We start from the raw sequence: 14,187 nt of genomic DNA, 5'->3' as shown, positions 1-14,187 counted from the left end.
CCTTCAGTATATGGAAGAAAATTTAAGACAATTCTTTGAGTTGGGAAATTCCAAGGTAAGGGGGTTAAAAATACTAGCACAGAATTCAGAATATGTGAGTTCTAGGCCACAGTCTGTCATTAACTAGGCAAACTTTCTGGCCAAATCTCATGTGTATTTTGTATCAACAGCACACATCTCAACCTAGCCAAATCTCATACTCTCTTAAGTTTCCTCCTCTACAAACTAAAAGGACTGGATATAAATAAAACACCTTCTAGTTTTGAAAATTCTTCTAGCTTTCAAAATTTGAATATTGCAAAATGGGGAGGGAAGGAAGAACAACACGAGCGAGATTGTTTCATTCTGCAAACCATATTATAAAGAGAAGGGAAAACCACGGTAGAAATTTAGCAATTAGAAAAAATAAGCACTCAAACTCTACTCAATAGAATGTTGTTTCTTTTCCAAAAATAACTACCACAATGGGTTATATGTAACCTGAAAATACTTATGATTAAACTGCCAACTCCTGGGCATTGATGGTACCTATAAATATAATTTCTATTAGTGGTTACCTACCAGTGAACTCATACCTTTTAAATTAAGGAATGCAAAACTCTGTATTGTAGGAAAGAGTATCAACAGAAAGACTTCTCTTTCCTATGAGCCCTCTCATAACCCCTTGCCCAGGGTATAAACTCCAAAGGTACTTCAGCACTGTGAGCTTGGCCTAGGTTGGGTAGCAGAGCTTAAAAGGGCAGGAAAACCAAGATGACAAGGCCCCTTGGAATTTCCGTAAACTAAAATGATCAGACAACATTTTTGAAACAGAATTTGTACATGAGGAAATATAAGCATGAAAATACATAATAAAATATTAGATATTTGGAGAAAATAATAATGGTGGCAATAATAGTAACAGCAGCTTTCATTTATTGTTATCAATAAATGAAATGAAATACTTCATAGCTATTATTACACTCCATCTTTACCAAAATCCTACAAAGTATCTGTAAGATTATCATAATTATAGAGATTAGAAACCTGAGGCACAAAGAGGTTATGTAATTTGTCCAAGGTCACAGAGCACAACTCTTCAGAGGCTGTGATCTTAAATAAAATGCTTCACTAAGCAGTGTCATCAATCAGGGCAATAATTTGTAAGCACAGAAGAAAGCCCTATAACCATTAATTAATACCACCACCATCTACTTCAAGTTTCACCACCTTGTATCAATTTTGGTTCTTTCCCCTCCTCGATTTCCAAACACAATTAATCTAGTATATCTAATGATTATCCCTCAATTTGATTATATTCAGCAAACACATACAGAGCATTCATTATATATAAAGCATTATACAGACAAAAACTTTTATATCAAAGTTTGTCAGAAGACTTCTGCATTCCCAAGAAAGATATTGAAGGGGAAAGGAAATCAATTTTATTTATGTCCTTTACAAATCTAAAAGAAGTAAAAGTATAGTATTAATAAACATGACTGAATCAGAAAACAATTCTTACTCATTACACTTAGAATGCAGCACATTTGCAAATGTATTCATTCATTTAAATTTGTTTGTTACAAATAAATCTAGTTGATAAATTCTGACATATATAAGATTAAAGCCAACACTTATAGAATACTCACTATGTACCAGACACTGATCTAAGCACTGCCCACTGTACATGTATCTCATTTAATTCTCACAACAACCTTGTAAAGTAATTATTATTATCCCCATTTCAGAGATGAGTAAACTGAGGTACAGTAAATCTAAAGAAAGGGGGGTGGGGGGAATCTGAAACTAGAATAAATCATTAACACTGTAGAAAATAAGTAAAAATCATGATATTCTCTGGCCTTTATGCCTGGTTACAAATGTCAAATATAGAAAACATTCATTTGTAGGAAAGAATAAAAAATAAGGGAGGGAGGGGACAAAGTCATTAATTAATTATACCTCTGCCCATGTCTAAATTATCTGAGATTAATCGCTCCTTTCAGTCTCTGGTGCTTTAAATTCAATCACCACTTTCACAAATTTCTGAAAATAGAAGCGCTATTCAATCATGATGATGCTTTTATCTGTTCACGTGTGTGTTTTTGTTCTGCACAGGTTGGGAGTAGGTCAACGGTGCTGTGGGTAGTTCTGATAACCGGAAACTCAACCAACCACCTGTACGCTATGAGGCTACTTTTCTGGTGGATTTGGGAAAAACAGGGAAGACGCACTAGAAAGAGCTCTGCTGTAGTGACTTTTCTTACTTCTGAAAGAATGGGCATGGGGTAAAACACTGAAAAGAAGTTTGTGGGCTCTTAGCCACACAATTCCAGTGGAACTCACTTATGCATCAAGGTTACTAGAGCAGAATGGTATCTTCATCAAAATTAAAGTCAGGACCTATTAGGCAAAAAGTATAAAGAGAAAAAATTCTCCTTGAAAAGTTGTTAAATAAATATTGATCTCAACCTTCATGATTCTGTATAGCCAATCTTGTACACTAAAATGTATAGTAATACAGTATTAATAGAGTTCATATGCTAAATACTACTTTACAGTACTGCAAAAAATTATTCTTTCTCCCTTATAGTTCTGAGTGGAGGGAGAAGAGCAGCAACTCAGACAGCTGAATCCATCTAAATTAAAAGCATATGCTTTATAACTCCACTACACTACTCATTTTGCAGTTTTTAGATACCTTTTTATCATGACCTACCACAAAAAGTAAAATTAAAAATTTTTCTATCATTAATGTATAATCAAATTATTTATTAAATGAGATTTTCTGATGGAAATGTGTTATTTATACAATATAGTAAAGTCTAAATAAATGTCATTCACATAATTTCTACAAAGGCATCTGCAATTTCATTAAAGCTTAAACTGACTTGTTAATTTTACTAACAATGTGTCAAAACTAGTTTTTAGCCAATATCGTTATTTATTTCTAAATTTGAAAAACTCACCGCATTAAAATACTCAGGAGAATGAAGTACTTTGTTCAACTGAGATTCTTATTAACAAAATTATATCCATCTATACTTATGATTATGAAAAACGTAGTCAAGATGGTGAAAGATATTTAATAATAAAACTCAAAAAGTTGACAATCTTCCTATAAGGAGTGCTGAGGACAGCTTCAAAGATAACCATAAATGTCTCTCCCTGATGAGAAGAGTTCAGGGGAGAAATAAATGGTTTGAAATTGTAAATAAAATATAACATCTTGACTAACACTAACACTAATCATGACTAGGATAAAAGAAGACAGTTATTGGAAGAGTAGATTTCACTGGGAACAAAAAGAAAGGAGGGCAGTAAATCACTGTTCTATCAGATCACTCAGTAGACAGGCAGGGAAAAAAATGTGTGTGAATAGTGTGTGTGCGTGTGCGTGCGCACGTGCATGTGTATGGCTGTATGGGATATCTTGAGATTAATCTGGATTTTTATAATAGAAAACTACTATAAAATCAATTTAACTTTTCACTGTACATAACATACACTGAAAAAAACAAATTAAGAATAAAAAACTGCATTTCACATTTGACCTATAGATCAAATAGCAAAAAGAAAAGCAAGATTTGCTTTGAAGTCCATCTCTAAAGGTAAACTTAATTTCAGGAACATGAAATATATAAATGTTTGGATATATTATTATGGTCTCTTCTCCTAAAATCCTACTTAGTACTCAACTAGAAAAACACTGAAAGTTTGAAAGGGAAGTAAGGTACAAAGGCACCACTTAATGTATATTAAGAAATAACATGTTATCACACAGTAACTCAAGGCTCTGAAAGAAAATAATCCAGTATCAACTAGTATTGTCCTCTAATACATAAAATCTCTACTTCAAAATCGAAACAGGAAACTTATCTTTCCTATTCACAATATTATTCAAAAAATAAAAAAATTTTAAAGGTGGAAGGAAATTTGGATATCAACCAGTTTACCCACAAGATAAAATATTACGTCCAAGATTAAGTAGCAAGTTCAAAGTAGTGTCAATAGTAGATCCTGTGATACCCAGGACAGTGCTGTTTACACTACAACTCAGCTTTCACAGCACTGATTTGAGAGAAGGGAACACTAAAACCCATGTTTAACAGTCTCTCTCTTCAGTTTCCTGGATTCCACAGGACTATCCCAGTTCTTCTCCCAAGTATTTAAAATAAATTAAACATATTTACAGCCAAATATAATAGCAAAACCACATATTTTAGTAAGTATGTTCACTCAGCATTTTTCAATGCACAACAGTGTAACCCATATGGAGACTATGAATTCCAATCACATTATTCAGGTTTTCTTCCACTTAAACCAATTTGCTTCTAGAGTTAAGTGCCCATAAATTTTATGCTTGTCTATTTTCTCTTGGTTAATTCTGAGAGAAATAAATAGTTCATTATTCATTCAAAGTATGACCTTTTGGAAAAGGTAGCTCTTAACCTCATCAATTTACTGTGGAATCTGGGAGCACAGCATTTAATTTTATTGTCAATTCTTTGGTCTAATTTTCAGTCTCTCAGTCTCATTTTTTAAAGTTTTGGGGAATTTTTTGGTCTTTTAATTTCTGGAAAAGGCTCTAAACTTTTAACCTTTCACTGTGTAGCATGTTAGCTTGGTCCTATTTTCTCTTAACTGCCAACCAAGAAATGTCATCTGTTGTATCTGTTTTGATATGCTTCCAAGAGACAGGGCTATAGAATCCCTGATACAAATCGCTGATGACTACTGTAGCAAGAACGTGAAAGGGGAGACTAGAAGCTGGTCCTCTGAGAGCTCTCAAGGCAAATAAACAATACAAGAAGAAAAATGACTATGTTTAGAGATTACTTAGTGAGGCATTCCAAGCTCTTCCAACTTTAGTAAAGGGTATTACAAGTAGTTGAGGTGTAGAAATAACATCAAGAATATTTCTTTCATTGTAGGACATAAAATGAACTCCCATAGTATGACAGTTAAGGGAAAGAATTAAAGCTACTATGAAGGTACTGGGTATTCTAATATATTCCCATAAAATACATTAATCTTCACTTCTCTTAGGAAACAGAACTCACATACGAAAGAACTTACTTATTCTGCCAAATTATCTTTACAATTTTAATCAAGGGTTGATGAGCAAACTTACTCTAGATGAGTCATAAGAGGGGCTTGGTTGACCACTTGTTCCCCAAGATGTCGTACCTCCTCGTTCATCCATACCTAAGGAGAGAAGAAAGTAAACAATATAAATCCAAGAGGACACAATGATGGGTTTTGTTTGGTACAGCAGATAATACAGTTCAGTGAGTGGTATCTGCATTTGATTGGAACTGGCTGTGTATCAATCCTTGTCTCAGAAAACTACAGAAATAAGTTACTTGGGAGTATCTTTATCACTGCTCTATACAATGCCCTACATACATTGCCAATGTAGGTCTTTGGAGACTTTCGAACAGAGCATAATCTAGGTCTCTCCACCTCTGTCTCCACCAACTGCTACTTCTAAGAGTAGATGAATGCCCCACCCCCAACTTTCTGAAGTTTAGTACTGCCTCCATGAATATATGAAGTGAATAAGGGTTAGAAAATGAAGCAAGTCAAACAAGTGCTCAAGTTAATAAAACTGGTTTCTATCAAAGCACTGAGTAGCTATTCTTAACTGAAGACATCAAACTAAATCAAACTATATCAAGCCATATCAAATCAACATTAATTATATCAAAACTAATCAAAATGATGTGACAACTCATCCTAATAAAATCTCCTCTAAAATCTGATTCTAAACGAGTAGATCTACTCTTAGGAAAATTGCAAAGGAAGACTCAATGTGACAAGGATAAATTACCATTAACAACAAAACAATTCACTATCCTCCTTAATGTACCTTCTGAAGCTTTGGCTCCATTATTTTCACCTTCCAGTCAATCCCCAGAAAAATCTGAAAGAGCTGGAGATCTCTCAATCCAGCCATTTCTCCCCTTTCTGTTTTGAAGACCAGCCTTTCTCATCCTTGACTCCTAACAGGGTACACTTTCCCAACCCCTTCTGAGATTCTTTCTACGATGAAATACAAATGGTTGACTTTTTTTGTTTCATTCTTGCATGAGAAAACTCTAGATGTTACAAAAACAACATTCTGTTAAGTATAGAACCTCTTTTTCTTCAAAAAAATTCCTTGAAGTCTTCTGTGATTTAGATGAGAAGGGGTCTGTACTAAGTTAAATGCTACAAATTCTCCAATAACTAGCCATGATTCCCAAGGCTCTTTCATAGGGACAGAATTGCCAATTGAAGGACTAGGTGACAAAAGCAAGGAAAGGAAGTCAGTACCCAAAGTAAAATACACTAATTACTAATTCAGTTAGTAGGACCCTAATTTATTCTTTTTATGAATCTGTACTTCCTATATCAAAAACAGTACAGAGAAAAGATGGGTACCTACTATAAACAACACATTAGGCACAATTTCAAATGAATCAGAAGCTTTAAAAACACACAGATTACATGTAAAAACAAAACAAAACAAAAACCAACAACAACAAAAAACAGTGTTTTTGTTTTTTTCATTCTTGGAGAATTCTTATTAAAATTCTAGATTTAAGAAAGATTCTACAAGTCTGGGGAGTATCATGTAAAAACACACTTTGTTACTAAATACCAGTATCCAGTTACCTGTGGTCTATTTTCCAAGCATTTTCTTTGCAATCAACACTGTAGAATAGCAGATAGGATTCCAATGAGACCCAATCCAAGACAAAGACTACTATCAATCTACAAAATCCATTAATATAAAGCTACTTACGAAACTGCAAATAATTTTAGGAAAAGTTTTATTTAAAAAGATCATACTTTCCATTTGTAACTTTTTTTCTAAATGAGTTACATTTTTAAAATATCATATATCCAAAGTAAAATGCAAAAGTAAATTGGCTCCTGAAAGCAGGGTCTCAAATATTTGCACACCCATGTTCATAGCAGCATTATTTACAATAGCCAAAATGTAGAAGTGACTTCAGTGTCCATTGACAGATGAATGGATAAACAAAATGTGGTATATACCTACAATAGAATATTATTCAGCTTTAAAAAGGAAAGAAATTCTTACACATGCTACAACCTGAGGACATTATGTTAAGTGAAATAAGCTAATCACAAAAGGACAAATAGTATATGGTTCCACTTATATGAGGTACCCAGAGTAGACAAATCCATAAAAAGCAGAATGGTGGGCCTGGGGGTGGGGAGTAAACATAACTTTCATTGAACATTTAGAACAAACAATGCAAACTTATTTTGATGATCCTATTTCTAATGAAGAGAATTCATTTTATGACTCTGAATTGTCTTTTATCAAATAATAAATATGGGGGCTATGTGTTATTTTAAATACATTTGTAAAAGAAAATATATGGGTGCCTGCTATAGAAAACATCTCAGACAAAATTTTAAGTGATAAATGAAATTCTGTGAAAACACATACTTAATTCTCATCAGGTGACACTAATTACTTCCACAACATGAAAGAAGAGCAAAGATTAATTAAATAAAATGGTAATTAATTAAGCCACCAACTAAAGAGTACTACATACCAACGATACAAGACATGTAGAGGGCTCAAAGGATGCTACAGAATAACAAGGATCTGGCTAGGGTTTAAACTCAGAGCTCTATAGCTTTATTGTTAATGTATCTAGACTCTGAGCAGAAGATCGTGGCTGGCACTGACAAAGGCAAGAGTCATCCTTTAGCATCAACAATTCCTTTCTGCTGAACACAATGGCTGTACAAACATAGAAATATGACAGGAATAATAAACTTTCCAAAGCTTCAGCCACAAGACCAAGGTAACAGGAAAAAAAGAAATTACACACAGAAAATAAACAATACAGAAATTATACAAATTGATCAAAATCTGAAAAACTTTTATCAACAAGAAAATATACCACAGTTGCAATACAGTAATTAGGAGGAAAACATTTCTATTAAGATATGTCTGAATCACCACTGCCATATATTTTTCCTTCCTTACTATTTCTAGTCTACACATGCCAATTCAACAATTTTTGAGATGCTAGTGCCTCAACTTACAGATTAAAATGGTAGATGTAACAGAAAGTTTAGGAATAATTAAGTAGTAGAAACACTTCTGAGTCTTGCTTAACTTTCTAATTAATCTATTTCTCTGCAACAAAATTAAAAGGGTTAACCAATAATTCAACTAATATAGAGATTTAAATGACACTTTTTTAATCTTTTATATACAGAATCTCTTTAAGTACCTGCTTTTCTGAATGGAACCAATTAAAATCCAATATATATTTTGATTCCATGTGCCTCATTTTAAAAGGCTTAATATTTTATTTAACATTTTTCAGTAAAGAACAAACATTAAATTTTAGACCGTATATCTAAAAACACTGGTTTGTGAATTCAATGAAACAATCTGCTTCCTTCTCTTGTAAAACATTTAATAGGAAAAGTAACTGAAAGCTAATCATAAATTACTACACATACAGGCACTTCCCTAAGAGGCTGGGAGCCTGAAGAAGGAATACAAGGTGTAACCAAGTTTTTGAGATGTCAGAGAGCAAGACTCTTGGAGGAGCAAGTAAACTTAGCCAAGTAAAACATCTAGCATTACTTTCTTTCCTATGAAGGACTCAGGTACTAGTTTGCCTGCCTCCTCTCTACTGCCACCATCTTTTTTGACTGAAAGTGCTCTCTTTCTTGAATCAATACAAAATTATCTCACAGCTTCTATCCTACTACTTCTTTCATTCTCCTAGCACAAAATCCTAGAGACTTCTCTAGGTTTTTAGCCATTAGCAAAAACTGGAAACATTTTTTTGGGGTAGTGACTTTTCTATACCCTATACACCTGTTCCACACCGCCCCCCCCCCGCAATCTGGGCCCCCAGGGGCTCAAAAACAGTACAGGGTTTGTGTACATGAAGCATTATTCAAGCTTTGGTGAGGCTCAGACAAGACCTACCTGGAGGTAAAAGGGGTGAATGAGGAGTAAAGCTGCTGACCAGCTCCTTCTCTCCCACCTGCTATCACCAGACCTATCACCAAAGACTCTGTCACACTAGACTACAAGGAGGGTGAAGGGAGAAACAGGTCTGGAATTGGAAAATATTTCAGGTACTGGTGGGGAGTCTAGAGAGCAGAGAAGTAATGAAAGGGAAAGCGGGGTGGGGGATACACAAAATCAAGAGAAGAGTAGTCAGGATATCCCTGCAGCAAAGCTATAAGAAAAACAAGTCAGGGCTTCCCTGGTAGTGCAGTGGTTGAGAATCCTCCTGCCAATGCAGGGGACACAGGTTCCAGCCCTGGTCCGGTAAGATCCCACATGCTGCGGAGAAACTAAGCCCGTGTGCCACAACTACTGAGCCTGCACTCTAGAGACCGCGAGCCACAACTACTAAGCCCGCGAGCCACAACTACTGAAGCCCATGCGCCTACAGCCCGCACACAGCAACAAGAGAAGCCACTACAATGAGAAGCCTGTGCACCGCAACGAAGAGCAGCCCCCACTCGCCACAACTAGAGAAAGCCTGTTCACAGCAACGAAGACTCAACACAGCCAAAAATAAATAAAATAAAAATAAATAAATTAAAAAAAAAAAAAGCTTTTCAGAAAAAGAAGTCAATACAGCCACTTTGCTTTGTATTATGCCCAAGAGTTATTCCTTGTGGAAAAGGGACATATATAAAGTTGGGAGGAAGAGCACAGCAGATTGTATACCTCTCTTTCTCTCTGTCTCTTTCTCTCTTTCATACACACACACACGCAGACACGCACAGCTTTTGGTAGCAGTGAAATCAGGTTTTTATTCTAGCAAATAAAATGTACTTCAAAAATATCAAATCCCAACACTGTTATAAATAAGGAAAAGATAATATACTTTGCAGGATTGCCATCTGCTATAGGATGATTCAATAGATAATTTGATAAAAGAAATCTGATTGGAGATAGCTATGTCAGATAACCAAAGCTATGGATGTGTCTCTTCAGTAGTTTCTTCACTCAATTTTATTTGTGGGGTAATGATACTCTTTTAGATCAGACTCAAAGGCTGCAATCAACTGTAAAACAATATACACCTAAAAACCCACCACCACCATTTTTTATTATATTTCTCAAATTTTAGATACTTATGAAATAAATCTACCGATGTGTTTTTCCAGAAATTCACTGTGAAACAGAATCAATTAGAATATAAAAGCAAATCCTTTGTTTTTATGTTACACATTAACGAAAAACAAATAAAACAGAAAAGCTATGGAAATGTTGAAATTGTAAGGAAATATAAGATCTGCTGCTTCATATCAAGTACATAACATTGGTTACAGAAATTTTTTTTTTTACTAAAAAAATTGAGATTCTGTAAAATGAACTGTCAAATTAAAAAGTTTGACTCTTTTTAAAGTATGTAAGAAAATAAGACCAGTAAAAAGATTAAAAGAATCACCTTTTTAGGTCATCTTTAAAATTAATCACAATTTCTATTTGGAATTGATGAGAACTAAGATTTTAAAAGTAGGGATATTCTAGTGCCAAAGTACACTAGAATAAGATAATTAAACATGACTAATTTCAAGAAAATGACTAATTTTGAAATTAACTTCCAAACAGTGATTTCGCTATGCTATTTTTATTAGCCACATCACTCTATATGAATGTCCTGTAAATATACAATTAAACAGGACATTCTAGTGATTTAATCAATGAAGTAAGAGTAGAAGGTCAAAAGGAAACGGCAGGTCTATCTGTTGAGGAAAAATAAAAAACTGCCTAATGCCCAGGGATTGAAACTAAGTTCTCAAAGGGCAAGCAGGTATTTTGTACCACCTTGAGAACTATCTGTAGTGACCTGGTATATTGAGGATTTGCTCTGATTATCTGAAGAGACATTCTAATAACCCTGACAAAGCTCCTGAGCCATCTCCAAGCCTTCCCTAAACTATCTGGCTGTCAAATTTCTGGAAACAAGAAAAGGCCCTCCCAGTGCACCTAAAAGTAACTGTCATACTCCTCTGGAATCTAAACAACAAAGCCCTGCACCTAAACAACAATGTCAGATGTTTTCTTCCACAGAGGCACTAAAGAAGTCCACTCTAAAAAAGGCTTGATGCCTCTTCTCCAACTCTGGATAAGTCTCAGCAAAAAATGTCCCTATTCAGTCTCTCAATGATACAATCCCATTAGATTTACTTTATAAACATTTCCAAAATCTGTCTATGACTCACTATTTTTATTTTATTTTATTTTATATTTATTTATTTACTTGGCTGCACCGGGTCATTTGTTGCGGCACATGGGATCTTCGTTGTGGCATGCGGGATTTAGTACCCTGACCACGGATGGAACCCAAGCTCCCTGTGTTGGGAGGGCGGAGTCTTAACTGCTGGACCACCTGGGAAGTGCCTGACTCACTATTTTTAACATGATCATTTTAGTCTGAGCCACCATCACCTCTGTATTATGGCAATAGCCTCTTAAAGAGCCTCCCTGCTTCTTGCCCCTGTGACAGTGTGTATACTCTACATACGAACTAGAATGACCTTTTCAAAACAACTCAAATCCTGTCAATCCTATGCTCAAAATCTACCCATCTCATTCAGTATTAAATCCACTGGTCTACAGCGTTTCATGGGTTCCACCTCCCACCTCTCTGACTTCATCTCCTACTATTCATTCTCTTAGATCACTCTTTTTCAACTACAAGGACCCCTGTTTTTGCTCAAACACAGTAAGCATGCTTCCTCCTTAGGGCCTTGCCACTTGTTCTTCCCTCTTCATAAAATGCTTCCTCCCAGATATCTGAATGGTTTGTTCCCCTAATATCCTTCAGGTCTCTCTATTCAAATATCATATTATATGGGGGGATGTTTACAATCTGTTTTTCCCCCCAGTAGATTGAAAGCTCCAGGAAAACAAGAGTGTAGTCTGTTTTGTTCAATATTTTATGTTTGGTGCCTGGAACAATGTCTGACACACAGTAGGCATTAATAAATATTTGTGGAAGAAATAAATGTATAAAGTGGAAACAATATTCAGTTTAATGTAAGTGGGGCTGAACTGGTTCCCTATTTGTTAGCTTACCATTCTTCTTTAGAAATAATCAAAACCAATATTCTAAATAAATGAATAGTAGTTTAAAAATTCCAATGAGAAGCAGTTAGACTATAAGTGACTCTATGAACTAGACAAGTAACTACCCCCAAAGAGCAAACATTTTTTAAAAAGTGTTAGAGAAACCTAAATCCTCACTAGGCTTGGTGGCTAAATCACACACAGACGTTCAATACCACAGTTTTGAAATAACCTCATCACGTCCTAAGAAAAATCACTTTGTATTCACTATAGTACAGTCTAATGTACACTGCTATAAAAGGAACTCTAAATAAAAAATGTTCCAGAAGTTTCATGTAGTCAGCATGATGTTGGGATATTTACAAACGTGGTTAGAAATGCAATAATCTCTTAAATTTGGTAACACATCTTTCATATTCCCTTAACCACTCAGTTACCCATTGTATTAATTTCTACCTTGGCAATATTTTGAGTAACTATCCCTTGCTCTGATTCAGGTCCTGTGTATTGCTTATTCTTCTATTATGTTCCATGCCAATCCACAGTTAACATTGCCAGCACAATTATCTTGCCATAAACACAAGTTGGATCACATCCATTCACTTTTCAAATATGATCCTCTGCTGCCTCAGGAATAACACTCACACTCCTGAGAGTAGCATTCTTCATGGTGGCCTCAATCTACTTTATTCAGCTTCAATACATACTATATTTCTCAGAAAACTCAATGCTCAGGATTCCCTGGTGGCACAGTGGTTAAGAACCTGCTTGCCAGTGCAGGGGACACGGGTTCGAGCCCTGGTCCAGGAAGATCCCACATGCTGTGGAGCAACAAAGACAGTGTGCCACAACTACTGAGCCGGCGCTCTAGAGCCTGTGAGCCACAACTACTGAGCCTCTGTGCCACAACTACTGAAGCCCACGCACCTAGAGCCTGTGTTCCACAACAAGAAAGCCTGCGCACGGCAACAAAGACCCAATGCAACCAAAAATAAATAATGAATAAATAAATAAATAAAAATTAAAAAAAAAGAAAACTCAATGCTCCAGCCTCATCAAGACATTAATCACTCCCCAAACATGCCAAGCCTTGTCACACATTCATATTCTACTCCTATTGCTTCCTAGTCCTAGAATATCCACCCTTATCTTTTCCCCCACCTACTGAGTTTCTAATTTTGAATCAGTCTAAGATCGAATGTCCCCTCTTCTGAGATGTGTTCTCCATCAACTAAGTCAATATTAATCACACTTCTTCAGAAAATAATTTGCACTTATTTTGTCTTCAACATTGACAGTTATTTTTCACGTATACCTTACCAATAAAACTTTATAACAGGGAACATACCTTGTTCATCTCTATGTACTTCTGGTACTTCGCAGAAGTGTGGTATTTTGTATTCAAATGTCTACTAAGTGGTTAAGGCACATATAAAATTAGGGGATTCACATGACAGTCTGTCATAAGAATTCAGTTAACTAGAGATGGGTTAAAAAAAGAAATTCAAGGTAGAAGAGGGATGTCTAGCAATCTAAGTAGATCTCCAAGAATTAGTAAAATAATAATAATTATTATTATTTTAAAAGTTTTTTTTTTTAATTTTTACACTTTATTTATTTATTTACTTTTGGCTGTATTTGGGTCTTCGTTTCTGTGCGTGGGCTTTCTCTAGTTGCGGCGAGTGGGGGTCACTCTTCATCGCGGTGTGCGGGTCTCTCACTGTCACGGCCTCTCTTGTTGCGGAGCACAGGCTCCAAACGCGCAGGCTCAGTACTTGTGGCTCACAGGCCTAGTTGCTCCGCGGCATGTGGGATCTTCCCAGATCAGGGCTCAAACCCGTGTCCCCTGCATTGGCAGGCAGATTCTCAACCACTGCGCCACCAGGGAAGCCCAAAAAGTATTATTTTTAAAAGCAGATTGCAAATATGCTGGAGGCAATCTCAAAACTGAACTAGTGAGTTCAGCTTCCAACATGATGCACTACGCTCCTACAGACAGCTACTATAAATTCTGGAGAAAAAATATAAATATAAAACAAACTACGTAAATACCCCACCTTAAGAGTAAACCTAAAGGGTTTACCAGGAGAATGAACAAAACCAGGCTGATTTTGGAT

The 14,187-nt window shown here is 35.6% G+C and overlaps 1 protein-coding gene across 7 annotated transcripts in view; it reads right to left on the bottom strand.

Moving 5' to 3' along the window:
- Window positions 1-14,187, bottom strand: part of TCF12 (transcription factor 12) — a 371,281-nt gene that overhangs the window by 212,440 nt on the left and 144,654 nt on the right. For all 7 annotated transcript variants that reach the window (XM_082388101.1, XM_082388103.1, XM_082388100.1 and 4 more), the window contains one exon: window positions 5,117-5,190. In XM_082388101.1, coding sequence (XP_082244227.1) covers window positions 5,117-5,190 — 74 coding nt within the window. The remainder of the gene's footprint in view (window positions 1-5,116; window positions 5,191-14,187) is intronic.

This window comes from Balaenoptera borealis, assembly GCF_965194805.1.
Source record: "Balaenoptera borealis genome assembly, chromosome: 3".
NCBI lineage: Eukaryota > Metazoa > Chordata > Mammalia > Artiodactyla > Balaenopteridae > Balaenoptera > Balaenoptera borealis.
The sequence above is the reverse complement of the archived record's forward strand: the minus strand, read 5'-3'. Positions and strand labels throughout refer to the sequence as shown.